The 25,483-nt window shown below is 42.0% G+C and overlaps 1 protein-coding gene and 1 long non-coding RNA gene across 3 annotated transcripts in view; one reads left to right on the top strand and one right to left on the bottom strand.

The window, feature by feature from the left end:
* LOC149995333 (uncharacterized) overlaps positions 1-537 on the bottom strand; it is a 125,638-nt gene extending 125,101 nt beyond the window's left edge. For both annotated transcript variants that reach the window (XR_016507902.1, XR_016507901.1), the window contains exon 1: positions 158-537. This is a non-coding gene — a long non-coding RNA (uncharacterized LOC149995333). The remainder of the gene's footprint in view (positions 1-157) is intronic.
* A 112-nt stretch (positions 538-649) lies between these two features.
* Positions 650-23,553, top strand: LOC149995332 (uncharacterized). The gene is made up of 6 exons (XM_090261371.1): positions 650-802; positions 4,533-4,691; positions 6,052-6,178; positions 6,405-6,500; positions 19,211-19,284; positions 20,118-23,553. Exons 2-6 carry the CDS (start codon positions 4,677-4,679, stop codon positions 23,163-23,165), a joined length of 3,360 nt encoding a protein of 1,119 aa, XP_090117497.1. The 5' UTR covers positions 650-802; positions 4,533-4,676; the 3' UTR covers positions 23,166-23,553.
* The last annotated feature ends 1,930 nt before the right edge of the window (positions 23,554-25,483 follow it).

Below are 25,483 nucleotides of genomic sequence, written 5' to 3'. Positions count from 1 at the left end.
CTGTCCCCTGCCATCCAACGCCCCCATCCAGCTCCTGCCCTCACTACAGTGGCGGTGAGCAAAAGCTCTGACTGCAGCCGTCCCTTGAAGTGAAATGCGTGCTCAGTTTCTCACAGATCAAGCCTATCCCACGGCAGGTCCACAAGGTGGCACTCACGTCCTCATTGTCACTGCATTTGCCTGAGCTCTCTTCAGGCCCCACGCCTTGTCCATAGAGCCTCAGTCAGAGCCGTCCACCAGAACACCCTCTTTTCCTTCCAGCACCATTTAATATGGATTGAGAAACGTGAGAAACCAGAGAGAAGGTCACATTGTGTGAGAAAGATCTTACCTAAAATTTAATCATTGGAGGGTCAGCAAGATATTAATTCTGGAAAACGATCTTATACATTTTAGTAATAATTATGCACATTCATCAAAAGCAACGACCAAGGAAAGCCTATAACCAAGGCGATCCAGGTAGAATGGAGCGCAAACCAAGCCATTGAGTCGCTCTTCTCTTCCTCTTCTCTGCACAGGCCGGCCCTTTCCGAGGCTTGCGCCCTCCGCCCCGCCCCGCCCTGCCCCGCCCTGCCCCCACCCTCATGCACAGGCGCTCAGCTTAGACTCGTCCACGTGATGATGAGGAGCATGCGCAGACTCTCACAGACAAAGAGACTGGAGAAACAAAGCTTAGGGTGTTCTCTTCCTACTTTCGGTTTCTCTGGTTGAAACTTGATTTTCCACGTCCTCATTCCTGAGCCGGAAAAGGCTGAGGGTCACTGCAGACGTTGACGTCCCCGCTGCAGCGCCTCCAGCAGCGGTGAGTCCGGGGTCCTTGTGAGGCTGACGCGTGGACGCTCCGCGTTCGTTAGCGCCCTTCCCCCCAACCCTGCACCCGTCCCACCGTCACCGCCTCGCCCCCACCGCCTTGTCGCTCTGGGCTCTAGGAGCTCGGATTGCACGGCGGCCTGGGGCTCTGCAGTCGGCCCACCGGAGTCCTCCCCTCCCCCACCCTCATTTACTAGGAGACCCGAACCCAGGACAACACCTGCCACTGGGTGGGACTGGGCAGAACACGGTGTCCCCAGAAGAGGTGACCTGCCCCCGCGGGAGGGCCTTTGTGGAGGCGGTGAGGGCGAGGGGCCCGCGGGACGGCGGCGGGACGAGGCTGTGAGGGGATCCGGACACGGGGTGAGGGAGACGGGCCGTGAGAGGGAGGAGAGGCCGGTGAGGGGCCGTGGGAGACGGCGACGCCGGGGGTGGGGGAGGGACGGGGCAGCGCCGTGGGAGGGAGGGGTCACTGGGGGGGGCAGCCGGGGAGGAGGACGGGAGAGATGCCGGGGAGATGGAGGGGCCCCGGGGAGACGCGGGGAGCTGACGGGGCGGGGGCCTGTGAGCGGACGTGCGGGCGGCACAGGGCGAGGCGCTCAGACGGAGGGAGGGGTTCTGAGGGGATTAGGGGCGCGACAGCGGGGGCGGAAACGGGGTTTGGGGTCACGGGTCAGAGGGAGAAACAGCGCTGAGGGTCAGTCAGCTGGGAGAGGGGTTGACAAGATAGACTGTCACGGGCAGCAGAGGGGACCCAGATTCACGGAAATGGGAGCAATGAGAAAGATCAGGGAGAAAGAGCCAGTGAAGGTGAAAAGGGTTTTTAGAGTTTCCAGGAACTGGTGTCAGGACAGGAGCAGAGAAAAGGGGAGAAAGAGCAGGGAGGGGGGATGGGAAACACAGGAAAGGACAAAAGTGCAGAGAAACGGGGAAGAGACAGAAACACAGTCATACACAGAAACACAGAGTAGCCAGAAGAAGGGGGAAAAAATAGGAAGAAGGAGTACGTTTAGGGAAAGGGTATTCCATAGACAAAGTTAAAAACCTTTGTACAAAAGTTTAAGTACATACATAACTTTATAATCCCCGAAATCTGCATGTCACTTCATCCTCTTCAGGATTATGACAGGATTGAAAGTTGGGTGGTGAAATAAAGATCTAGACTAACTGTTCCTAGAACTTAGCAGAGTCAGGAAAGCATGAACAGGGAGGCTGTGCAGGACTAACAGTAAATTTGCCCCTCTGGATCCTTATTTCAAGTTCATAAGCACCTCTCTTAGATTATGAGGTACCACTTAATACCAGCTTTCATATTTCAGTGGTTTCCTGTAATTTTTTGCTTAACAACAGGATTTGGTATTCAAAAGAAATCATATTTTGAAGCCCAACATGCAATCAAGATAAAAATTAAGCAGCCCTGGCTGGTGTGGTTTAGGGGCTTGAGTGCCGGCCTGCAAACCAAAAGGTCGCTGGTTCAATTCCCAGTCAGGGCACATCCTCGGTTGCGCGTCAGGTCCCCAGTTGGGGCATGTAAGAGGCAACCATACAATGATGTTCCTCTCCTCTTTCTCCCTCCCTTACCCTCTCTCGAAAAATAAGGTAAATAAAATCTTAAAAAAAAAAAAAAGATAACAATTAAGCAGCTCTGGTTGAATGTTGAAAGAAGAGGATTAAGGTCCATTTGCTCACTCCCCTGCATGCCTCCTATCTCTCCAACCAGTCTGTAATCCCCTAGAAGAGAGGAGTATCCCCAGGCTTCATTGTCTCCCCTGTGCACCCAGCCCAGGTCCTGGTCATGGGAGCTATTTTTTTAAAAAAGTTAGTCTGACTTACAGCAGCTTTTCCCCTTTCCTTTATGTGATCTGTTGAATCAGTGACTGAGAGCCACAGAGCAGGGGTGCCCTCAAGTCCTGCTTGTCCATTTGAAAATATTGAAGAAAGTTCTGGATTGACCGGAAACATGGGTCCCAGAAAGCCTATCATTTCATTGTGTAATTTAATGGACATGGTTACATAGCTAATGTTTTTTCAATTTTTCAACATCAAAACTTCTATTTATCACCTTATATTTTGAAATAAGTTTATAATTACCAGGAAAATAAGAATAATTTTTGCCCATGAAGCCTGTCATTTTAGAAGTTTCTGCACAAAGTCCTCACAGGACCGAGATATCTGAGGTGTGCTGGGTCTGATATGTGTGTTCCGCTGCTACAGAAAACAGCTCTGGGGGAATAACTCAGGCATCAGGAGGGAACTAGATAAAGATGCCATTTCATGGTCCCCACTGCAGACCAGCAGAATTATAACTTAGAGTGGGCCCCTCATTCACTAGGGGTCTGCATGCTTATTAAACCTAAACTGTTTTCTTTCATGTTTGTATTAAGTCACCTGGGAAGTTCTGAGAAATGACATCAGCTATGTCATCCTCCACAGAGTTGAATAAGTGCTCTGGGTGGACCATCCTTGTTTATTGAAGTGCACTGGGACATCCTAAGGTCAGCTCTGGGATTCAGAGGGTGGTTTGAGATGCATTTTTTACAATATTGTTATTTGTGGATGTCGTCGTCGTCGGCAGCCGTCCGTCTCGAGAGACGATGGTGTAGCTTCTTAAGAGTCTATCTGCACCGCCGAGAATGGCTGTGCAGTCCGACTCGGGAGTGACACGGTATCTGTCTCCTCCCGTGTTGAATCGACATCTTACGATGACGCTGGAGTGTCCTCTCCAGTGAAGCTGAAGCTACAGAGCCTGGGCAGGGTGATATGGAGGGTCTGCTGTTGCCCATGCAGCAGACCCCCCCTCTCTTCGCAGCTGAAGGATCCAAGGGAAAGACGGAGTCAATACAGCTTGGCTTCAGGTGCGCCGCAGGAGTTGCCGGTGTTGACTACAACGTCAAACCGCCTTAGGGACTCCGGCTCCGGATTTTCTGTTGGGGTTTACTCCCTTAGCCTTTCCCCTGAGGAGGTATGCTGCAAGGCAGCAGAGGTTTTTTGGAGTCAGAGTTTTCCTTCTCTGATGTGCCCTGACTGGAAGATCGAACCAGCGACACTTAGCTCGCAGGATGACGCTCAATCCACTGAGCCAAACCAGCCAGGGGATTTGTGGATGTGCTTATTGATAATAGAGACAAGGGAATATATATAGAGAGAGAAAATACATTGATGTGAAAGAAACATTGATGTGCTGCCTCCCACATGCACCCAAGAGGGGTAGAACCTGCAGCCTAGGTGGGTGTCCTGACAATGAATCAAACTTATAGCGTTTTGGTGTCCAGGATGCTGCTGCAATCAACTCAGCCACTCAGCCAGGTGCCTTTTTTTTGTTTTGTTTTATACAAAGAAAATTTTAATTTAAATTCCACAGTTAAAAGTGAGTTAAGGGAACATTAGAATCAAAAGAAGGGGCCTTGGCACTTATAGAAAGAAAAGAGAAAGCTTATCTGGGGGATGGAAGGAAAGGAGCACGGAAGGAAAACGTATGCCCGCATGCCTTGTAAGTTTGGGAACGCACGTTGGTCAGAGAAGGCAGCGGGGTGCTCTGCTGGGTTGGGGTTCAGGAGAGCAGCACACGTTCTCAGTGCTCTATGAGTTTGTAGACTTTAGTGAGGGAAGAGAACACCTGAAAATAAGAATGAAAAACTGCCATGTAGTCCTCATGTAGGAGCTTAGTGTTCCTGACTCTACTGCGACAAAGGATTGGGTGGTGACCTTTCTGGCATTTTCAGGTCCTTCCACTTGTCTTCATTCTGGAAGAGGATTCCAGGGCTGTGCGGTCACCTCTGAAGGCACATTCTCAACATGCCAGCGTGACTCCTCAGCATATTATCGGCTGAGAAAACAACCCAGAGCAGGAGCAGGACCAGGGCGCCATGGCTGCTTCTCAGGTAAACGATGTGTCCTGGGTCAGCATCTGTGTTTGCTTTTCTTCCAAATGTCAGTGGCTTAGAACCTGCAACCTGTATTTCTCTGCCCCTGATGTTCTTGCCTAGTGGGGTTGTTGTGTACTTACTTTTTTTCCTTTCCTCTTATGATTGTCACAGTCAGCAGTTTACATACTTTTTTCCTTTGTCCCAGAGCCTTCTCTGCTTTCTCTTTATCCAAGCTCCCCAAGGCCATGAAGAATATCTGCCTTGAATTAATGACTTTTAACTACTGAAAACATCCCCTTTCTCACAGACCTCCCTGGGAGGGCACCCATGTCAGCATTCCTGTTGGGATGGGCTCAGAGGCTCAGGTATCAGCGAGGAAGTAAGATGTAGGTTTTAGGTTGATGTAGCTGCAGCATCAGCTCTGTAGACCAGGGATAATAAATGCTCATTTTGTTGGTCAGGATAGCTCAGCAAGTTCTGACAAGAGTAGATACAAGAGACTAACTCACTAGTTTGCTACAAAGGTCTTGCTTGTATGTATGTATGTATGTATGTATTATTTTTTGAGAGACAGAAAGGGAAGGAGACAGACAGGGAGGAAAACATAAATGTGTGGGTTGCCTCTTGGGAGCCCCCAGCTAGGGACCTGAATTGAGTCCTGGCCCGCCACCCAGGCCTGTGCCCTCACTGGGAATCAAACTGGTGACCCTTTGTTTCGCAGATCTGCGCTGCATTTACTAAGCCACACCAGCCAGGGCTTGTTTCTATTTAAATGCACTTTGGTGATTGTGATCAACACATGAAAATCTCATGTGCATAAACATTTTCAAAAATTAATGTATATTGATGAACATTTTCATGTGATTTCTTTCCTTTTAAAAAAGAAGGATGTCATGTGGACCAGAGACAATGGTGTCACTATAAAACATGGAGTTTTAAAAGATGTGGAAACTGAGGCCCCATCCGAGAACTTCTGAAATAAAATCCACAGTTTTTAAAAACTGCAGTATTTTTGTTGTCTGACTTAAACATGAAGAAGTACTTACACTTCGAATTCTCCATGATTTTCCTACTGAGAAATATACACAATTTATCATGAATGATAAGAATATAACACTGAGCATCTATATGGCTATGTCTGTCCCTTCATTTAAAAGGTTATTTTCCTTAAAAATCTCTGCAGTGGATTGAGGACATGTATCAGTCTCATTTCTCAGTGTTAGGAAGTACCTTAGAGAACATCACTGGGTCAGAATGACCTTACTGGATGAGTCAGTGTAGTCTCCTAGGTTCAACCCACTTTTAACATTGTTTTCTCGTTGGGTTACATTTTTTTGTCCTGGTGGCCCCTTCATGAATGTGTCCTATTTTTCAGGGACCTTTTACGTTCAGGGATGTGTCAGTAGATTTCTCTCAGGAAGAGTGGAAATGCCTGGACCCAGCTCAGCGGAAATTGTACGTGGATGTGATGTTGGAGAACTACAGAAACCTGCTCTCCGTGGGTGAGGATGAGTTTCTTTCGAACATCCTACTCCAGTGCAGGGTTTCATTTTCTTTGTTAGTTCAACATCATTTGGGGACTTCTGCTTTGTATGGTTGCCTTTCAGATTCTTGCTCTTAAGGGAGACATTGAGGGTTATTATTATTCTACCAGTCTTCTTACCTCAGCACAAACCGGATTGTAAATGGGAGAATCTCTATCAAAACGAATGTTTCTTTTATAAACAGGTCATATTTTCCCTAAGCCCGTCTTGGTCTTATTTTTGGAGCAAATGAAGGAGCGCTGGGATGTTTGCAGAAAAAAACCACTATCCGGCCACTCAGGTAGGTGGGAATGGAACAGCAGAAGACAGAGGTAAGGGTCCCAAAGGTCACCCTGAACACCAGACAAAAAGTGTGGTTTGTAAACTGTGTTTCACTGCAAGGATTTTGAAAAGCTCAGCATGATTTCTATTGCTGTCACAAAGGTCCAGTTGGTCTCCAGCATGTCCGTTGCTCCTGTGTCATCTTCTGACTCTGATTCTACTCCAGTGACCTGTGTCTTCCTATTAGCACTTGGGGCCAGAGACGTCACCTTCGACCATAGGATCCTGAATGATTAGGCTCCGCTTCCATTACATGGGAACCTGGGAAAATCTGTGCTTGTTACTGAGAAATTGGAAATTCAGCCTTAGTTTTTTTAAGTTTTGTTTTTGTCTCATGAACAGTGTTTATGAAGGAAATGGTTGAGATCCTCGAAATGTCCCTTATCTCAGGATTCCTGAGGAGTGGTGTCATGTTTTCTGGTATATAATTTCTAATCCTATGAGGCTTCAAACACAACCTCGGTAAGTTTAGATTCAGTGATTTCATCGTAGGCCAATACACCTCTGCAAAATGATACAATCCAATTTTCTCTTTTCCTTCACAATGTTGTTTTGCTTTGTATGAAATGACATACAAAATCTCTAGTTTGTATACTCCAATTTCATTGTGTTAGAATTATTTAATGTATCTCCTTACCTTATAGAGTTTTTCAAAAAATTACTGACATAAGTGACCTTAGAACCACCATGTATGAAGTTCTTTTTTGTGAACCTTGTTTCTAGATCACTATCATTTTATCATTTTTTCTTATTCAGTCCAGTGATGCCTGGGACTGTGCCTTGTGTGGTTTCCCTTTCTGATTACACCTTGGTCAGATTTCTGCTTTTATATTAAGAAATGCTGAGACAACATCCCCAAATGTACTCCTTTGGTAAGAAGTGAGTCACACAATTATTAGGCACTTCATATTTAGAAAAATCTTCAGTGGTGCCTTGGTACTCACCAAGTCATCCCTGTGAGTGTGTCGCTCGTAGAAGTGGTAGGGTTGTAATGCGGCCTTGTCCTAAAGTGTCCACTGGGTGCAATGGCTTGGGTCCACTCTTCAGGTGCAAGGTCAGCCACCACCTATGAACTGCCCGGTTCCACTTGGCACGAGTTACAGATCAATGTGCAATTTCTCCTACTTGTGTTTAGCATGGAGGAACCCAGGAGAGGCCAAGACACAATCCAAGGCCATTGCAGATAGTGCCATGCATGCGGCCCCTGAATGAGATATATGGGGTGTGCAGGTGCCGTTTGTTTCTGAGATTAAGGAGAGTCTAAAGCATGAGGCAAGAAAGAGCGTTTTTATGGAAAAGCCACTACACATGGCTTGGGTGGGCTGTCAGGTGGAGTTGGGCAGGGTCTCAGGGAATCAGTAGGACACAGCCACAGTGTTAGCCTGGTAGACGAAGACTCACATATGGCACCTGCCTGCTAGTCCTGTGGTGGGGAGGGCTCAGCAAGGGGATAATGGCCTCTGCCAGAACTGCTGGGTGTGTGAGTTTCCCTTACAGACTTTGCCCTGAGGCCAGACAATTCAGCTCCTTGGCATATGTCCCTGGGGCTTTTCAGGTTGCTGTCCTAAGGGTGGAGTTCAGAGGGAGCAAGTTCGTGTAAGTCTGTGTCTGAACCTTTAAGAGGAAGAGTTGGGCTCCAGCACCCCTCAGTCTCACTCAATCACAATTCCCACGGGTGTTCCAGCATGATACCTTTTTTGTGATAGGTTCCCCAAATTCAGTTGAATGTGTTTTTGTTTTTTATTTATATCTTAGGAATGTGAATGATGGTTTTCCCCTCAGTACACTTAAGACATTATGGAACCTAATTCAATTATGTATCAGCCATGTGTCGGTTGCCATTAATGTTATGTGCACGTTTGTGTGGTTTTTACCCTGCTTTGTTGATGACTTACCTTATTTCTTTCTGTGCTTGGTTAATGGTCAGTGATTGATTGGTCCTGTAAGTTTCAGAGTTAGTCTTAATATTTTGTCTTCATGGCTGAATTTATGTTCTGTTCATGTGAGATAAAGACATTTTTTAAGTTAAATGTAATTTTTTAAGTTTTATAACTATCTCTTTTAGATATTATTTTTTATTTTTAATTTTTTTTAAAGATTTTATGTATTTATTTTTAGAGACGGGGCAGGGAGAGTGAGAAATATCAATGTTGCTGTTGCTTCTCACACGCCCCCAACTGGGGACCTGGCCCACAACCCAGGCATGTGCCCTGACTGGGAATTGAACCCGCGACCTTTCGGTTCACAGGCTGGCACTCAATCCACTGAGCCACACAAGCCAGGGCTATTTTAAATTTTGATGAAAAACTGCCCTGACCAGTGTGGCTTGGTCAGTTGGGCATCTTCCCACAAACTGAAAGGTTGCTGGTTCAATTCTTGGTTAGGGCACATGTACTCCTGGATTTCGGGTTCAGCCCTTGGTAGGGACACGTACAAGAAAGAGGAGCCAATTGACCTTTCTCTCACACATCGCTGTTTCTCTCTCTTTCTTCTTCCCGTCCCCTGTTTCCAAAAACAATACATACAGTATTTTTCCCCTATAAGATGCACCTGACCTTAAGACACATCTAGCTTTACAGGGGGAAACCAAGAAAAAATAATCTGAACCAAATGGTGTATTAAATATTTAATAAAATACAACAGAATAGTATTTCAACCATGTAAAGGAAACAGCAGTCAACACCGGTATTAAGAACCTCATCATTGTCTAACAAATGAGGAGAGACTTTAAGGTTCAAGTACTCTTCCAGTTTTCTGGGAACCCCAAGAACTCATCATCGCTAGTGTCAGAATTTATGAAGCTCAGTTGCTCACAATCACTGATATCACTTTTGTTGCTATCTTCATACTGATTAGAAAGCCCTGAGATTCAGCAGTAAAGTGGGACATTTAAGTGTCCCCAGGGGTTTTGGGTGGGCTTACCACTTCCTCTTTTAGAGCTGTTGGCACCACTGACAGACAGGTCAGGTAATAGACATCTCAGTCTGTGACGCAATATTCACTTCATAAGACACACAGACATTTTCCTCCCACTTCTGGGGGGAAAATGCATCTTATGGAGTGAAAAATAAGCTAAATAAAATCTTTTTTAGAAAGTGAAGTAAACATCTACCATCTTAACCATCTGTAATTGTACAATTCAATCATAGTAAATGTATGTTCTTTGTTGTGCACTTGTTCTTCTGAAACTTTCACCCTGCAAAAATGTCTTAATGTCCGTTAAACAACCATTTTCTCATTTCCCTAAAAACTGAGGTCCAGATAATTACCTTTTTTTTTTCTCTATTATGTGGGCTCTGTAAGATTACTGATGTAAGTGGAATCCTTTAGTGTCTGTCTCTTTGTGACCTGTGTTCTTCATTTAAAAAGGTCCTCATTGTTTGTCTTTGTGGTGTCAGGTGATCTCACCTTTTTCTATTTCTAGGCAGAGCAGTACAGTAGTCCCTCTATATTGTGGTTCACTTATTGTGGCATCACTATCACGGGATTTTAAAAAAATATTATAATTAATTTATCGCGGATTTTTCTCTATATCATGGGATTTTGTGGTTCTCTATACATATGTTGTTAAATTATGTAGATTTAATAGTGTAGAATATATTTAAGAACATAAATAGTGTTTATAAAAGTGTGGAAAAGGTTAATAAGGAAGTGGAAAAGGTTAATAAGGGACTGGGAATGGTTTATAAGTGTATGGGAAGGGTTTATAAAGCCTCAAAATATATATAAATACTAAAATAAATGTAAGTCTCCTACTTCGCAGATTTTCACCTATCATTGGGAGAGGGGATCTAGAACGTAATACCCGTGATCTGTGAGGGATCACTGTATTTTATTTTGTGTATATACTACATTTTTTAAAGTATATTTTATTGATTATGTTGTTAGAGTAAACCCAATTTTTTTCCCCCTTTGCTCCCCTCTGCCCAGTATCCCCCTTCCCTCCAGTAATCCCACCCTCCTTAGTTCATATCCATGGTCATGCATATAAGTTCTTTGGCTTCACCCTTTCCTTTATTATTAACATTCCCCTGTCTATTTTGTACCAACCGGTTATGCTTCTTAGTCCCTGCACCATTTCCTCATTTCTCCCCCTCCCCCCTCCCAGCTGATAACCCTCTAAATGATCCCCATACCTCTGATTCTGTTTCTATTTTGGTTTGCTTACTTGGATTTTGTTTTTATTTTTTAGATTCAGTTGTTGATAGTTGTGAGTTTGTTGTCATTTTAGTGTTCATAGTTTTGATCTTCTTTTTCTTAACTAAGTCCCTACGACATTTCATATAATAAGGGCTTGGTTATGATGAGCTCCTTTAGCTTCACCTTGTCTGGGAAGCATTTCACTGCCTTTGCATTTCAAACGATAGCTTTGCTGGATAGAGTAAACCTGGTTGCAGGTTGCCTTTCATCACATTGAATACTGTTTGCTAAGTCCCTTTCAGCCTGCAAAGTGTCCTCTGAGAAATCAGCTGATAGTCCTATAGGCATGCCCCTGTAGGCAACTCTCTGCCTCTTTCTTCCTGCCCTCACGACTCTGTCTTTATCTTTCACCTTTGGCATCTCAGTCCAGCTCGCCCGGGACCCTCTGTGCTTCCTGGACCTGTATGTGCATCTCCTTCACAAAATTTGGGAAGTTTTCCTCATTTCTCTCAATTCATGCTTCCTCATTCTGCATTGGTTGACTCCCTTTTTCATCCTTAAGTTCCAAATCATTGATTTGAACCCCAGTTTCCTTCCTTTCACCATTGGTTTTGTGTGGATTTTTCTTCATTTCATTAGCATAGCCTTCACTTCTCATATGCGTTTGCCATACTCAAGCTTATCAGTCAAGCCTGTGAGCGTCTTTATCACCAGTGTTTTGAATTCTGCATCTGTTAGATTGTTTATCTCCTCATCTGTTAGGTTGTCTGTCTTCTCATCGCTTAGTTCTCCTACTGGAACCTTGATTCCTTCCCTCTTTTGGGCCATACTTCTCTGTGTCCTCATTCTGACAGGCTCCTGTGTTTGTTTGCCTTCTCGTCTTAGGTAGAGCTCTCGCTCCTGTTATGTTGTAAGGGACGGAGCCTTAGGGATTCGTCAGTACAGGGCGACCCATTCCACAACGTTGTGGCGCTGTATGTGGGGGAGAGGACCGAGATGGAGTAATGCTGCCTGCCCAGCACTTGCCCCCTTTCCAGGCACCTCTCCCACCTCTGCAGCAGACTGGCGCCCCTCTAGCTGCTGCCCTGGCCACTGTTCCCAGAGTGGGTGGGTCTGCGGACTTTCTAGGACCATGGGGGCCTTTTAAACAAGCAGACTCTGCTGAGACCGACAGTTCCTGCCTCCACTGCAACCCCCACTAGTCTGCACAGTCAGAAGCAATGAGGCTTGATTTTCCCCGGTGCTGGACCCTGTGCTTGAAGGTTCAGTGAGGAGCTGGGAATGCTCCTCAGGTGTCCCTCCTTACTTTTTAAATCGTGTGACTGCACTTTCTGCCAGCGTGCTGCTGCTGCTGCTTTGCCACCACCACACTGCATCTTTTCCGCCCCGGCTCCGTCCCTCCTACATGTCTGGATGAGTATTTCTTCTTTATATCTTTGTTCGCTGGACTTCCATGTAATTTGATTTTCTGGATCTTCTGGTTGTTTTTAGTTTTGAGGTAGTTGTACTCCTTCTTATTTGTGGAGGGAGATGCAGCATGTCTGTCTACCCCTCCATCTTGGCCAGAAGTCTCTGCTACATTTTTAAATTACGTATTTACCCATAGACGTGGGGGTTGTTTCTTCCTATATAAGCTTTTGTGAATAATGGTACAATTGACACAGGTGTGCATGTATCTCTTCCAAATGCTCGTTTCAAATCTTTGATAAACCCTCTGATTAGGAGATCTGAATGACAAAACTTCTATTTTAATTTTTTGACAAACCCCTTGTTGTTATTCATACTGTTTGCACCATTTATCTTTTACTCAACCATATATAGAGTCTACTTTCTCCACATTTTTGGAAATACTTGGTGTTTGTTTCTTTGAATCTGGTCACCCTTATATAACGTTGTGAGGTGATATATATATATATATATATATATATATATAGTGTGTGTTTGTGTGTGTGTTTTATTGGAGGATGAAAACATTTGTTTTTTGGATGTGCATAAAGAACTGTAGAAAAGATGCATGGACCTGAGTATAGATCCTTCAGAGGAGAAGGTCTGTGAAAAACTTTCAAAGAACATAAGTAGGTTCACAGCAAAATGGTGTACAAGTCAATGAGAATTCCCACACTCTCCCTGTTCCTGCCTGCCTAACCCCCTCCCTCATCAATTCCCCCCACCAGAGAGGTACTTTGGAGATATGTATGAAGGTACATCTGTACATCATCATGACCCAACGTTTTAGGTTATAGTAGGGTTCACTGGTGGGTTGTATTTATATGAGCTTGTAACATTTATGATTACATATATACACCTGACAGTGTCATCGAGACTTGTTTCTCCACCCTCAGTATTCTCTGTGCTCTGTGTGTTTATCTCTATGTCTCCTAAACTTTTGAAGTTGTTGATATTTTTATCGTGTCTCTCATTTTGTTTTTTCTGGAATGTCATGTTGTTATTTTATAGTCTGTAACCTTTTCAAATTGGACTTGTGTTTTTAATTTTATTTATTCACATTTTAGAGAGAGAGAAAGTACAGGAGAGAGAGCACTATTTGTTGTTCTGCTTATTTATGCATTCAGTGGTTGAATCTTGTATGTACGATGATTAGGAATCAAATGCACAACCTTGATGTATCTGGATGATGCTCTAACCAACTGAGCACCTCGTCTTCATTCTGTGTGTTTAGGTTTTTTTCATAACTTGACATATTATTTCTTTATAGCACTAAATATTTCAAATTATGTGTTTCAGTTTACTTATCTATTCACTTGTTGACATGTATTTCCATTTGTTTAAATTATCAGATAGCATAAATAGTCACTGGTAGGCTTTTGTGTAGATAAAAGTTTTTAGATGTTTGATTAAATACTAAGGAGCACAATTACTGGATTATATAATGAGTGTATTTTAGGTTTAAAAAATATTTATTGTATATGCTATTGCAGTTGTCCCAATTCTTAACCTTGGCCCCCGCTCCAGCCAGGCGACCGCCTTATTTTTCGTTTTGTGAGAACCCTCATACTCTCTTTCCCAGGGGCGGTAGGATTTTGCATTTTCACCAGCAATGAATGAGAGTCTGGATGCTTCACATCCACAGCAACATTTGCTGTTGCCAGTGTCCTGCATTCCCTTTCCAGTAGGGGCTTAGGTGTTGCTTGGATGTGCTGTGTGTATAACTTTCATTATTTTTATGTGCGCTTCTTCAGTCATATAAGGTACTTAGGGTATTTGTACATACTGATTTTTAACATATATTCACTGTGCCCTTTGTCAGGTGTTTGTCCATTTTTGGTCAGGTGTCATTTTTTTGTCACTGCTGAGATTGACATCTTTGTAGGACTTCCATAATAGTCCTGTTTATGTTGCCCTTTACAAGTATTTTTCCCCTAGCTTCTGGCCTCTGCTTTTTCTCATGATGAGGATCACTTTTGTTTGCTTGTTTGTTTTTTTCCTGAATGATTGATTTGAGAGATGGGAATTTAAATCATAACGCTACATATTGGAAAAAGAATTTGGTATAGAATTTGCCTTGAGAAAATGCGAAGTGTATAAAATTCACTTTTTTATTCAATAACATGGATATTATATTTAGTTTTTTAATTTTTGAAATAAACACATAATGAGTCATGGATATAAGAAGACATATTGCGATATAATTTTTGTTGTATGTCAACTAAAATAAAATGTCCTAATTTTTTCTAGAGTTTTGGTATCATTGAAACACCAGTGATTTTCTTCTTCCATTCCATATCTTCACTTATATGAATATGCTCCAGTGGGTATAGTGGTGTATTTAAATTTTGAATTTGTGTTGTTGTATTTTTGGGTGGCTGCTCAGAAATGGAATTATTATGTTATGTGGCACTTGTTTGTAAATTTTTTGGAACCTTCTTTTTAATTTTTTTGTAGTGGCTGTACCAATTTAGTTATAATCTCACTGACAATGCATGAAGGATCTCTTTTTTCCCACATCCTTGCCAATTCTTGTTGCCTCTGTTTTATTTCTCTAAAAGATTTTATTTATTTACTTTCAGAGAGAGAGTAAAGGAGGGATAATGAGAAGAAGAGAAGCATTGATGTATCAGTGCTATATCAGTCGATTGTCTCTCCCAGGCACCCTGGTGTAGACCTGGCGCGCAACCCAGGCATGAGTCCTGACTAGGAATCAAACCAGGGACTTTGTGGTTCAGAGGCCAGCACTCAGTCCACTAAACGATACCAGCCAGATCTGTTAATTTATTGATGATTTTCATCCTGATATATGTGTGCTGGTATTTCCCTGAGGTCTCAGTTTGCATTTCTCTGGTGATGAATGATGTTGAACATCTTTTCATATGTTGTTGGACATCTTTATATCTTGTTTAGAGAAATATCTATTCAGGTTCTCTGCTTATTATTTAATTGGATTGTATTTTTCTTGTTTTTGTTTTGTTTTGTTTTTGGTGTTAAGTTGTATGGTTTCTTATATGTTGTGTATATTAGCATCATTGGTGTGTATCTTCCCTATTCAGTTGATTGTTCTTTTTGTTTGCTTTCTTGGTGGTTTCCTTTGTTCTGCAGAAACTTACTTTGTTGTATTCTCATTTGTTTAATTTTTTTTGTTTGCTCTGCCACAAAGATACATCAAAATTTCTTTTCTAAGAGTTTGGAAGTTTATTGACTCTCTTTTGTTGCTGTGTCTTCATGGCTTAACAGTTCAGGTTTTAATCATTTCAGTTTATTTCAGTATATGCCATCAGAAAGTCGTCGAGTTATGTTATTTTGTGTATATGGGTTCAATTTTTATGGCACTGTTTATTAAAGAATCTGTCTCACTTCATTGTGTATTCCTACCTTTAAAAAATATATTTAACCATATCTGTGGCCATTTAAAAAATTGTTTCTTGTTTTATCATGTTGTTTTCTAAAACTTCTATATATTTTTTTAATACTAAAGACTTAAAAAATATAGCCGTGACTAATGTGGCTCAGTGACATAAGGTCCAGTCTGTGAAATGAAAAGGTTACTGGTTCGATTCCCATTCAAGGCACATCCCTTGGTTGCGGGCCAGGTCCCCAGTTGGGAGTGTTCAAGAGACAATCGATGGATGTGTCTGTCACACATTGATGTTTCTCTTGCTCTTTATCCCTTTTCTCTAAAAACAAATAAATAAAATCTAAAAAGATAAAATAATTATAAAAAGACTGATAAGATATATACTTTGCACTATTTTCTACCATTACATGGGTTGTGTTTTCTACCTCCTGTGTATTTGCCTTAATGTGCAGGACTTTTCATATTAGCTGTAATCCCAAAGTTTGTATTTACTTGGTTTAGTTTTTGGTGTTATAAAAAATAAAATATCATAAGATCTTAACCCTACATTTTTGTATACTTGATATCAGTCTTCAGTCCTGCAGTTTCTCTGGTCTTTGGTCAATTATTCTGTCCCCATCTCCCCCTTTTTTTTAGTATGCACAATGCATTCACTGTTTATTGACATGGTTTTAGGACTCCGTTTCATGCAAAACAGAAATACGTATTTCAAAACACTGATAAATAGCAAGATAATAGAACACACTGTACCATCCATCTCCCAAGAGTAGAAACTGGGAATTTGGGTGAGTTTTGTTATAACATTGTCATTGTTTGCCAGGAGGTGTGAGCGGTATGGTTGCCAATGAAAGCAAGTGTTTATTTATTTTCATTGACTTTGTCTCATCGTATCTTTCTTGGTCTTGCCTTGAACATTTAACATTTTGAAGTAGTCAAAGATGTAATATATTCACACTACCCTCAGAGAGATGCAAATTAAAACCACAATGAGATATACCACCTCACGCCATTCGGAATGACCATCATTAACAAATCAGCAGACGAAGTTCTGGTGATGATGTGAGAAAAGGAGACCCTAGTGCAACTGTTGGTGCGAATACAGACTAGAGCAGCCTAAGTGGAAAACAATATGAATTTCCTCAAACAACTACAAATAGAACTGCCTTTTGATCCAATGATTCCACTACGGGATTATATGTGAAGAATCCTAAAACAGATCCCTTTGGGGAGATGGCACAAGGGCAGACAGAAAAAAGAAAGTGACTCCCAGGCACTTGTAATTGCCCCAGGTGTCTATCCCTCCTACCCCCAATACTCACACAGTATTGAAAGAAATATGTTCAGCTAGAGGGGCGACTTCCGACCAAGATGGAGGCCTAGACTGACACACTCCGTCTCCCTCCAAAACTAAGAAGGAATACAACTACCGCATAGCCAGAAACAACCAGAAGTTCCAGAAAAATAAACCTACATGGAAGTCCAATGTATGAAGTTATAAACAAGTGGTGCTTGTCCAGATGGGTAGGAGGGGCGACACTGGGGCTGAGAGGTCAAGCTGTGCTGGCGGTGGCGGCGGAACAGCGGTAAGCACAGACACTCGTATTTAAGGAGGTGAGAATACCTGGGGCGCACCCCCAGCTGCAGACCAAACCCATCAGCTCACAATTCCAACAGTGGGGAAGGCAGATCCCCATTGCCTTGGACTGTGAGGGCCAGAGGGGGTGTGTACAGAGGAGGTGGCTCCTGGTCTCTCAGTGGAGAGTGAACGTCAGGAATCCATCTTGGACCTGCGCCACCACACAAAACGCCACAGGGTGTTGAGAAGGGTCACCCAGTACTGATGAGTGCATGGGGCTCCACTCCCTATGGTGTAGGTGTGACTGTCCCGCCCAGGAAGCAGAAGTAAACACAAAACTGTCAGGATGGCACAGATCAGATAGAGATCTCGGTTATACAGCTTCCCAGCCAGCAAATATCTAATCTAACATATCAGCAGATAGGAAATCTTCCGAGGCACAGTTCAGAGCTTTGGTTTTATGAATGCTTACAGACATAACAGCGGATCTTAATCAAGGCGGGGAAGGATGAAGTCTAGTGCTGCTGAAATGAATGAAAACACATATGAAACTAGTGGTGAACGGAAGAAAACCAGGGATCAGATCAACAAATCGGAACGTGATCAAGGAACAATCAGTCAACCAGTGCAGAAAGAGGCAATGAAAATTGAAGGAAATGAGGATAGGTTCAGAAACCTATGGGACAGCTATCAGCGGGCTAACATCTGTATCATAAGGTTGCCACACGGTGAGGAAGAAGAACTAGAAACTGAACAATTATGTGAAAAAATAATGAAGCAGAACTTCCCTAACTTGGGGAAGGAAATAGACATACAGGTCCAGGAGGCACAGAGAGTTCAAAAAATACTGGACCCAGGGAGAACTATACGAAGACACATTGTAATCAAAATATCAAAATTAAGGATAAAGAGAGAATCTTAAAAACAGCAAGAGAGAATAAGAGAATTGCGTAGGCAAGTAGAGACTGGCAAGAAATATTCAAAGGAATGAAAAGTAAAAACTTATAACCATGATTATTCCATCCAGCGAAGCTGTCATTCAGAATAGAAGGGCAGAGAAAATGCTTCCAGGACAAAGTAAAACTGAAAGAGTTCATCAGATCCGAACCACTGTTATATGAAGTGTTAAAGGGACTTGTTTAGGAGAAAGAGGATCAAAACTATGAACATTAAAATGAAAACTATCACAACAACCAACAACAGAAGCTAGGGAATTGAAACAAATGCAAACTAACTAGGAAATGAGAATGGGAAAAGAATTATAGGTGTGGGGGAAATTTGGGTTAAAAGTCAGTTGGGAGGGGGAAGGCGGAAAGGGAGAAAGATAATACAGGAATTAAGCATAATAGGTGGGAGTGGAGTAGACAGGAAGATGTTGAGAAGAACTATATGCACAACCAATGGGCATGGACAAAGGGGTAAAAGAACTGGAGGGAGGGGGGTGTCACTGGGTGGAGGGGAACAAAGGGAAAAGAAATTGGGACAACTGTAACAGCATACTCAATAAAGCATATTGAGAAGAAAAAAGGAATTTTGAAATACCACTTCAAAAGAACCTATGCACCACTGTGTTCATAGGAGTGCTACTCACAATAGCCAAGTGCTGGAAACAGTATACGTTCCCATCAGTGGATGAGTTGATTAAAAAACTGCTACGTTTACACAATGGAATTATACACAGCAGAAGGAAAGCAGGAACTCATGCCTTTTACAACAACACGGATGGAACTGGACAGTGTTGTACTTAGTGAAGTAAGCCAGGCAGTGAAAGACAAATACCATATGGTCTTACCTACTACAGGAACATAATGAACAAAACGAACAGATGAGCAAAATAGAACCAGAGACATGTAAACAATGAACAGACTGACAGTTACTAGAGGGGACGCGGGAGGGGAAAGGGAGGGAAAGAAGGGGAAGGATCTTTTCAAGGGCCTAGTATAAATGATCCATGGACATAGACAACAGGATGGGTAATCACTGAGATAGTGGGGAGGTGGGCAATACAGGAGAGAGAAATGGGGGGAAACGGGACAACTGTAAGAGAAAAACAAACAAAAAAGGTATTATATTGAATAATTGTTTAACTTCAACGTACATTGACCTGAGTGTCATATCTGTGAACCTTTATTGTGTCTTTCAGCTGTGTCATCTGAAGACGACCAGGCCTTGTTGCAAAAGCCAAGAATAGAAGATCTTTTCTCTAAAATAATAATGGTAAGATATGGAAGGTGTGCCTTTGATACTGTAATGAAAGGCTGATAAAAAAAAGTATGTCACCTGGCTGCTGTGGCTCAGTGGATTGAGCATTGGCCTGCGACCCAAGTGTCACTGGTTTGATTCCCAGTCAGGGCACATTAGTAGGTTGCACGTCAGGTCCCCAGTTGGGGGCACGAGTGAGAGGCAACCACACAGTGATGTTTCTCTCTCTCTCTTTCTCATTTCCCCTCTGACTATAAATAAAAATAAATAAATGAGCAAATTAATAATTAATTTTTTTAAAAAGTATGTCACAAGAAAAAAATTAAGTTAAAATGACTGAACTTATGTAAGATTAATAATAAAATCTTGTTACCTAAAAAGGTGAAAAACTAAACATCTTTGGGGAAACTCCCACATAAAGGCAATGACATTTGCAGATCAATGAAATCCTAAGTACAAAGCTCATAACAATTTCTAAATGTATATAATCTTCTAAATGCAATCTGGAAAATCTATGAGCTCCCATAATTCGTGGTGTGAATAATCATTTGAGTCACCTTAAGATGGAGAGTGGGATTCAACTATCACTCAATAATTTATAAGGCCAGTGAAATCTAATACACATATAAAATTTAAATTAATGAATTTGGCAATCCTTTATTAAGGAATTATTACACTTCATTGACAAGTAATTTTTCTTTTATGTTAACACATAAAGTTTTATAAACTGTGGAGCGATTTTTGATGGAACTGGCATGGTTTAATAGGTCCCACAGAATAGTTCCTTGGGAATAATGTAAATATTTAATGAAATTATAACTGACATAAAGGCCTTTTATCTCTTCAAGGATTATCATCATACATGGAATGAAGACAGGAGCTATCAATGCACTGAACATTGGGAAATTGTTAACCTCAAGTCAAAATGTAATAAATGTGAGGATACTCATCTTCCAGAGAAGCATTGTGAAGGTGAAAAACTCTTTGACCAGATGTCAAATCACAATATATCTCCTGTCATTCCTATTGTGAAGAAGACAGATAAACAACTTGAATGTGTCACAGTTTTTAAGCAATCTTTAAGTAGTACTGAAGAAAAGAATATTCCTAACAGGGAGGAAGTTTACAAACGTTTTCCATGTGGGAGACGCGTCAGTAAAACATTTAATGTAAATAGAGTTAAAATCTGTACAGGAGAAATACATAAATGTAAAGAATCTGGTAAAACAAATAATTGGCCTCCAGGTAATACTTTACATGAGAAAATATATACTGGACATAAGCCTTATATGTGTAGAGAATGTGGCAAAGTGTTTAGGTGGGACTCAACCCTAACTGTTCATCAGAAGATTCATACTGCAGGGAAGCCTTATATATGTAGAGAATGTGGTAAGGCCTTTTCCTGGTCATCAGTGCTTAGAAACCATCAGAAAATTCATACTGGAGAGAAGCCTTATAGATGTAGAGAATGTGGTAAAGTCTTTAGGGAGTCCTCAACCCTTACTCAACATCGGAGAATTCATTCTGGAGAGAAGCCCTATAAATGTAGAGAATGTGATAAAGCCTTTCGCTGGTCTTCAGTGCTTAGAAGTCATCAGAAAATTCACACTGGAGAGAAGCCTTATAGATGTAGACAATGTGGTAAGGCCTTTTACAGGTCATCAGGGCTTAGAAGCCATCAGAAAATTCATACTGGAGAGAAGCCTTATAAATGTAGAGAATGTGGTAAGGCCTTTTGCTGGTCCTCATTGCTTAGAAGGCATCAGAAAATACATACTGGAGAGAAGCCTTATAGATGTAGAGAATGTGGTAAAGCCTTTCGGGAGTCCTCAGCACTTACTCAACATCAAAATATACATACTGGAGAGAAGCCCTACAAATGTAGAGAATGTGGTAAAGCCTTTAGGAGGTCCTCAACACTTTCTCAACATCAGAATATACATACTGGAGATAAGCCCTACAAATGTAGAGAATGTGGTAAAGCCTTTTTCTGGTCTTCAATGCTTAGAAAGCATCAGAAAATTCATACTGGAGAGAAGCCTTATAGATGTAGAGAATGTGGTAAGGCCTTTTGCTGGTCCTCAGTGCTTAGAAAGCATCAGAAAATTCATACTGGAGAGAAGCCTTATAGATGTAGAGAATGTGGTAAAGCCTTTCGGGAGTCCTCAACACTTACTGAACATCAAAATATACATACTGGAGAGAAGCCCTACAAGTGTATAGAATGTGGTAAAGCCTTTTTCTGGTCTTCAATGCTTAGAAAGCATCAGAAAATTCATACTGGAGAGAAGCCTTATAGATGTAGAGAGTGTGGTAAGGCCTTTTGCTGGTCCTCATTGCTTAGGAAGCATCAGAAAATTCATACTGGAGAGAAGCCTTATAGATGTAGAGAATGTGGTAAAGCCTTTCGGGAGTCCTCAACACTTACTCAACATCAAAATATACATACTGGAGAGAAGCCCTACAAATGTAGAGAATGTGGTAAAGCGTTTTGCTGGTCTTCAATGCTTAGAAACCATCAGAAGATTCATACTGGAGAGAAGCCTTATAGATGTAGAGAATGTGGTATGGCCTTTTACAGGTCATCAGTGCTTAGAAACCATCAGAAAATTCATACTGGAGAGAAACCCTATAAATGTAGAGAATGTGGTAAAACCTTTTCCTGGTCATCAGTGCTTAGAAACCATCAGAAAATTCATACTGGAGAGAAGCCCTATAAATGTAGAGAATGTGGTAAAGCCTTTAGGGAGTCCTCAAAGCTTACTCAACATCAGAGAATTCATTCTGGAGAGAAGCCTTACAAGTGTAGAGAATGTGATAAAGCATTTGGTGAGTCCTCAGCCCTTACCAGACATCAGAGAATTCATTCTGGAGAGAAGCCTTACAAATGTAGTGAATGTGGTAAAGCCTTTAGGCAGTCCTCATTGCTTAGAAACCATCAGAAAATTCATACTGGAGAGAAGCGTTATATATGCAGAGAATGTGGTAAAAGATTTTGCTGGTCATCAGTGCTTAGAAATCATCAGAAAATACATACCGGAGAGAAACCTTATAAATGTATAGAATGTGGTAAAGCCTTTAGGGCATCCTCAACCCTTACCAGACATCAGAGTATACATCTTGGAGAGAAGCCTTATCAATGTAGACAATGTGATAAAGCCTTTTGCTGGACCTCAATGCTTAGAAACCATCAAAAAATTCATACTGGAGAGAAGGCTGATAAATATAGTGAATGTAATAAAGCCTTTCTCCCGTACTCAAATCTTACTAAGCCTCTGAAAATTCATACTGGAGAGAAGCCTCATAAATGTAAAGAATGTGAAAAAGCGTTTTCCTGCTCCTCGTACCTTAGAAAGCATCAGAAAATTCATAATGAAGAGAAGCCTCATAAATGTAAGGAATGTGGTAAAGCTTTTAGAGAACCCTGTGATCTTAAGCAGCATCAGAATATTCATACTGGACAGAAGGCATATAAATGTAAGGAATGTGAAAAAGCCTTTTCCTGCTCCTCGTACCTTAGAAAGCATCAGAAAATTCATACCGGAGAGAAGCCTTATAAATGTAAAGAATGTGGCAAAGTGTTTAGAGACTCCAGGGGCCTTACTAAACATCAAAAAATTCATACTGGGGAGAAGTCGTATAAATGTAGTGAATGTGCTAAAGCCTTTCCGCGGCTATCAAGTCTTACTGAACATCAGAAAATTCATACTGGAGAGAAGCCCCATAAGTGTGAGGAGTGTGAAAAAGCCTTTGCCAGCTCCTCGTACCTTAGAAGGCATCAGAAAATTCATACTGGAAAGAAGCCTTATAAATGTACGGAATGTGGTAAAGCCTTTTTGTGGCCCTCATACCTTACAAAGCATCAGAAAATTCATACTGGCAAAAAGGCAGTATGAATTTTACAGAAATATATAGAGTATGGTAAAAGCTTTATGGACTCCTGAAAACATAGTGAACCACGGAAAATTGAGAAATGTGAAAAGCATTGTAAGTGTATGGAATATGGAAGGCCTTTAAGCGGTCCTCAGCCCTTGTCATCTGTGTAATTATACTTGAGAGCGGTCTTATAAATGTGGGCTATGTGGCAAATCCTTTATTCATTTCTTAAAACAGGTCACATCAGGTCATTCATACTGGAGAGAAACCATACAAATATATTGTAAATGCCGTATTTTTTAATCATTAGTAGGTCTTATCCATCATGAAAGTATTGATTCTGGAGAAAAACCGTTCAAATGTCAATAATGTGGCAAAAGTATAACTTGTCCTCAAAACTTACTCAACATCGGGGGACTTCCGGCCAAGATGGAGGCTTAGACGGACACGCTAGGTCTCCCTCTACAACTAGAGAGGAATACAACTACTTCAAAACAAAGGATAACTAGAAATTCCAGAAAATAAAACTACACGGAAGCCCAACATATGAAGTTATAAACCAGCGGTGCCATTTGGGCAGGTAAGAGTTAAAGAGGGCAGCGCTGTTTGCGGTCAGCGGCGGGCAGCGAAAAAGCCCGGCGGCAGTCAAGCCCCTGGCAGTGCGCGACCCCAGCGCTGGGGAAAGCAGCCACCGCATCGCCTTGAACAGTGAGGCCCAGGGGGGCGGGAGGACGGTTCCCGGTCTCCTAGCTGAATAACTGTGTGAATCCATCTTGGACCCCCGCCCCCAAAGAAAGCACCACAGGGCTGCGAAATAGGACAGGCGCCGGTCGCTGAATTGTGACGTGTACACAGGCACTGCCCCCTACAGCCGGTCCAAGAAAACAAAAAGCATCTGTCAAAATGAGGCAGACAACTATAGAAATCCCGGTGACACAGCTCACCAGGCAACAGATAGAGAACCTGACAGATGAACAGATAAGAAACCTGTCAGAGGCTCAGTTCTGGGCCATTGTTATCAGGTGGCTTACAGAATTCACAAAAGAGCAGGAAAAAGATAAGAAAGAAGTGAAAAACATTCATAACGAAAGGAACAAAACCACATACGAGACAGATGGTGAGGAAAAAAAATCCAGAGTTCATTTCAACAAACTGGAATATGGAGAAGGAACAAGCAGTCAACCAATGCAGCGAGAGGAAATGGGAAGCAACAATGAGAGGATCAGAAACCTCTGGGACAGCTATAAAAGGCCCAACATAAGAATCATTGGTTTGCCAGAGAGTGAGGAAGATGAACTAGAACTTGAAAAATTCAGTGAAAATATAATAAAGGAGAACTTCCCAGACTTGGGGAAGGGAATAGACTTGCAGGTCCAGGAAGCAAGGAGAGTTCCCAAGAGACTGGACCCAGGGAGAACCACTCCAAGACACATTATAATCAAAATGTCAAAAATTAAAGATAAAGAGAGAATCTTAAAAGCAGCAAGAGAGAAGAAAAGAATTATGTACAAAGGGGTCCCAATTAGACTATCAGCTGACTTCTCAAGGGAGACCCTATAGGCAAGAAGGGACTGGCAAGAAATATTCAAAGTAATGAAAATCCAAAACCTACAACCACGAATACTCTATCCAGCGAAACTGTCATTCAGAATAGAAGGACAGAGAAAGTGTTTCCAGGACAAAATAAAACTGAAAGAGTTCATTAGATCCAAACCACTGTTATATGAGATGTTAAAGGGACTGGTTTAAAAAACAGAAGCTAGGGAGATGAAACAAAGGCAAACTAAACAGGCAACGAGAGTGGAAAAGGAACTGTGGGTACGGGAAGCATATTGGGGGGAGTTCAACAGGGAGGGGGAGTGGGGAGAGGGTGGGAGATGATATAGGAATTGGGGATCATGGTAGGAGGGAATGAAATAGACGGAGAGAGGTTGGGAGGAACTGTATGCACAACTAATGGACATAATCTAAAAGGGGGGGACAACTGGAGGGAGGGGGGCCACCGGGTGGAGGGGAGCAGAGGGAAGGGAAATTGGCACAAATGTAATATTTTAATCAATAAAACACATTAAATCTGAAAAAAAAAAAAACTTACTCAACATCGGGAATTCACACTGGAAGGAAAGAAAAAATGTGAGGAGTTTAACAAAAAGTATTTTCAACCGTTATTCAACAACACTGATTTATATTGAAGACTTAACAAATTTGGTAATGTTCTTAATCCTCTTATAGCTCTCAGTATCTCAAAATTGACAGAGGAGAGAACATAGCAACGAAAAAAAATTGGAAAAGGTGTACCCATTTACAAATTACACATCAGAATTCATTGTGTGTCATT

Source organism: Furipterus horrens, unplaced genomic scaffold (genome assembly GCF_987537825.1).
Source record: "Furipterus horrens unplaced genomic scaffold, mFurHor1.1.pri manual_scaffold_13, whole genome shotgun sequence".
Lineage (NCBI taxonomy): Eukaryota > Metazoa > Chordata > Mammalia > Chiroptera > Furipteridae > Furipterus > Furipterus horrens.
This window is presented reverse-complemented; position numbering and strand designations above follow the sequence as displayed.

What these genes read in the sequence shown, in the direction of transcription:
- LOC149995332 (XM_090261371.1), top strand. An exon ending in CAGAAACCTGCTCTCCGTGG is followed by an intron (nt 6,179 to 6,404) that starts GTGAGGATGAGT and finishes TTTTATAAACAG; the next exon opens with GTCATATTTTCCCTAAGCCC. An exon ending in TTTTCTCTAAAATAATAATG is followed by an intron (nt 19,285 to 20,117) that starts GTAAGATATGGA and finishes TATCTCTTCAAG; the next exon opens with GATTATCATCATACATGGAA.